Raw genomic sequence first — 3895 nt, 5'->3', positions numbered from 1 at the left:
AGACTGAGGGTGTTGGTAAATATTACAGTTGGCATGGGCTAACTGAGGAATTTTAGACTCTGTTAAAGTTCGCATATGCTGTGATCAGTCACAGGGTTAATACCCTCTGTAACATGCAGGGCACTGACCTGCTCTTAGAAGACTAGTGAGCAGAGGTATGGCTAGGACCTGCAAGTCTGCTTCATGCCTGCCCTGCTCTCTGGCTCTTTGAGTTAGTATAGACTCCAAGTTTGGGGCCCTGCCCATCCCCCTGGCCCAGATTAGGGCCATGCCTGCCTTCCTCTAGCGCCTTGGGGCTCACCTGTTCTCCTGTCCCCTGGGAGTTCATCTCCCCCTCCCCAGCATCCCACTAACCTATGCTCCTGGTGCAGGAATAGGCAGGGAAGGAGAACCCACCTGCCTGATGCCACTACTGTTGCCTCTTTTGAAGCTGAGTACAGCCCCCTGGAAGATGCTGGGATCCATGGGGAGGAGCGGATGAGCAGGTCCTGATCTTGGGTTGGGACCCACTCATCTTTCTCCCTGTGACTCCCCAGCTGCTCCCCATTCACCTGCCTGGAGAGGAGTTGTGATGTTGGCATAAGGCAAGCTGGTTCCCCCTCTCTGCTTTCTTCTGTAGTGGTAGCACAGGTAAGCAGGTAGCTGGGCAGAGGGAGCAGATGGGGGCAGGGATGAGCCCCTGAGAAACATGGGGGTGAGTGAGCCCTGAGGGGCAGGAGGAGTGAACTGCAAGGGATGAGGGGAGGGGGCAGGGTTGCGGGCCCCAGGCAACAGGTGAAGTGGGGGGAGCCCAGAATGGGAGCAGGAGGGGAGGGGAAGGAACCTGCAGAGCATGCAGGGGAAAGTAGGGGATTCTTACCTTTGGGGCACCTCTGCTGCCAACTCTCCCTGCTGTGGTAGCTTCTGGGATGCTGGGAGACTGCTCCCAACACAGATTAGTTCTGTGGAGCAGAGTAGCATGAATGCAACACAAGATCTCTAACAGCTGAAGGAAATACTTGTGTGAAGAGGACTATATCTGAGAGGAGCAGAGGGTACTTAAGCTTGTCTTTTCTTGTCTTAATGTGTGGACACTTCCATTTCAAGAGCCATTAACACGTGTGAAAGGTAACCTGTAACAACACCCTGACTCTAATTTTCTTTTGTCTCCATTTTAGCTGGGGAGGAGCAGGAGTAATTGTGACATCCATAAAGTACAGGAGAGTACTTGAGAAGTGGTGAAATGATGCTTACAGCTGAAGTCCTACTTTAGATTTTCTGAAAATGTTGCACATAATCAATGTAACTGGTTCATTGGGCAACATTAGAGACTTCTTAAGGTGGAAGGACAGATTTATTTATTTGATTTCCAGAACTTCATAGGCATTCATTTACATTTTATTTAATTTGCAGCTGATAATGTTTTACGTTATGTAGCCTCAGTTTTCTTGGTTTATGCATAAACATTTTCAGTAATTAGGTTTCTCTTTTTTTCAGGTGTTTCCTCTGTAGTGTAGAGGCAATATGTACTCGGAGTGGAGGTCCCTGCATCTTGTCATTCAAAATGATCAGGGTCATACTAGTGTACTTCACAGCTATCCTGAAAATGTGGGGAGAGAAGTGGCAAATTCAGTGGTGCGTCCCCTTGGGCAAGCCTTAAATATGCCATCAGCAACCGGGAGTGAGAGTTTGTTAAAAACAGATAAAGAAGTAAGTGTCTGTCTTCAAAGTTTTTGATGCTATTTCTTTTTAGGTGCTAATGGCCATTTAGTTGATCTGTGTAGTGTTTTGTGACCTACCTTGGATTATTAAAAAAAGAAGAAAATCCAGAAGCTTTATAAAGCAAAAATACAGTCTTCAGTTAGTGCCTTTTTGCTATGAATTTCTTGCTGGCAAAAGTAATTCCATTAGTTTTCTCTTGTTTTTAAAGTAGCTTTTTGTGGGGGGCGGGGGGGGAAGTGTGTGTGCGTGCGTTCATTTGTTTGTTTGCTTTGGTTCATGTGTTCCTTATCTGAACAGAACTGCTGCTGTTTATTCATATTTCTTTCCTGCCAGTGACACAAACTATGGACATTTTGTCCATGATACCTTTTCATGTGAAAATAAATTAATAAAGTATCAATCTGTTGGTTATGGTATTAGCTTGCCTTTTTCCCCTTAAAACTATGAAGGGCTTTTGTCAAAAGAAGCTGGCAGTTGAACCTAAATTTGGTGTAAACTGAAAGTTGCCAGCAGAGATTGACATTTTTATTCCTAATTAGAAGAAAAAAATCCTGTTGTGGTTTCTGTATATCATCTTATTAATAAATGGCAGCACAAGGCAGAATTAACAATGTTATAGTACATAACAGATTTTATGGACTTTTAGGTTGAAAATAAGTTCATAAATAGCATTGGACAGCATATTGTTTCAATTTCCTTGGTGATTCTTTTAGTAGTAAGGTCTCTAACTTGGTGTGTGACTTTTGAGATTTTTCCAAATGTAATAGTTTATTTTCTTGAAGGAAAGTGATGAACATTAGCATGTTATTGCTGAAAACGGGAAAGGGACAGCTTCTGTTAGCACCGCTGCTTAATACTTTTATAGCCAGGTGCTTGTCCTGGTATGCACCATAGCTGAACAACTTCCTTTATCTTTGACTAGGTAAAGTGGACTATGGAGGTGGTTTGTTATGGTTTGACCCTCCCACTGGATGGCGACACTGTGAAGTATTGCGTTGATGTATATACAGACTGGATTATGGCTCTTGTATTACCTAAAGAGTCTATTCCACTGCCAGTTATTAAGGAACCCAATCTCTATGTTCAGAGCATTCTCAAGCACCTACAGAATCTCTTCGTACCAAGGTGAGCAGCAAGTCTGCAGTAACTAGAAACTAGAGACGTTTCAGGGTTTTCAGCCACAGTCATGTCATTATCTTTCAGAAATTGTAGCTGAACCAGAGGAGGCTACTTTAGTAAAAATAAAATTACAACTGTTTATCTTTGTTACAAAACATGGTTGTGTCTGAAATTAGAATGTCAGATTCTTTTAACTTAGGGTATTGAATTGTAAATTTTTGTTGCTGCAACCACTTGAACTACTTAATTTAAAAATTTAACTTTGACTTCCAATTAACAATTCTAAACGCACCTTTTAAAGAACCAAATATCTGTGGATACAGTTATCTGGGGAGAACAGAATTAAAAAAAATATTTACACCACATCAGTGTGTCCTCCTTTGTGGAAGGAGTGGGGGGGACAGGACAGACAGGAAGGTTGTCTATGTGTGTTTGCAAGGGGAGGGTGTGTTTTGGAAAATAAGAAACCAAAAAGTATCCTTCAGGTTGAATTGGAAGAAGGTAACATTGAAGAGTCTGTGTTAAAGAAATGGTAAGCACATGATGCAAAAATTAAGGAATATAAACCTTATTTGACTGTAACATTATAAATGTAAGAACAAAGAATGCAGATCCTACAAGCTTGAGCATTATATACTGGAATGTAGTGACTCTGAAAAATATTTAATAGTCTTGGAAGTGTAGGGGTGCACTGATTAAAGATTTTCTTGGCCCATACTAATAACTGATTATTAACTAGCCATATCGGCCAATACCTGTTCTATAGCTGATATAGAGGAAGGCAGCCTGGCAGTTTGGAGAGCGGTGTCCTACTGGTAAGTCTGTGTGGGGGGAGGGAAGGGGTGTGGGGCAGGTAGATTGAGGCCCCCATGGTTAGGAGAGAGAGTAGGGATGGGGTTGGGGCAGGCACTGCTCAGCCAGGGCAGTGAATGGGACCCAGGGTGGGGTGAGGGACAGAACTGTGGGGAGCAGGCAGCCCGCCTCCACCCTGCGGACAAATCTGGGGTGGGGCGGCACATGCCCCATATGCCTCCCCTGGGTGTGCGTGTGCAACAGCGGGGAGCTGCCCCCCCCC

The 3895-nt window shown here is 43.9% G+C and overlaps 1 protein-coding gene across 6 annotated transcripts in view; it reads left to right on the top strand.

The window, feature by feature from the left end:
* Positions 1 to 1350: 1350 nt before the first annotated feature.
* Positions 1351 to 3895, top strand: part of RALGAPB (Ral GTPase activating protein non-catalytic beta subunit) — a 193922-nt gene continuing 191377 nt past the window's right edge. For 4 of the 6 annotated variants that reach the window (XM_006036751.3, XM_006036750.3, XM_006036749.3 and 1 more), the window contains exons 1-2: positions 1353 to 1689; positions 2624 to 2826. In XM_006036751.3, coding sequence (XP_006036813.1) covers positions 1504 to 1689; positions 2624 to 2826 — 389 coding nt within the window. In that variant the 5' untranslated portion in view covers positions 1353 to 1503. Of the gene's footprint in view, positions 1690 to 2623; positions 2827 to 3895 lie in introns of all 6 variants that reach the window. The other 2 variants (XM_025193089.1, XM_025193090.1) reach the window with 2 other exon arrangements.

This window comes from Alligator sinensis, unplaced genomic scaffold (assembly GCF_000455745.1).
Source record: "Alligator sinensis unplaced genomic scaffold, ASM45574v1 scaffold1193_1, whole genome shotgun sequence".
Classification (NCBI taxonomy): Eukaryota; Metazoa; Chordata; order Crocodylia; family Alligatoridae; genus Alligator; species Alligator sinensis.
Note: the sequence above shows the minus strand (reverse complement) of the source record. Positions and strands in the feature narration are given on the sequence as shown.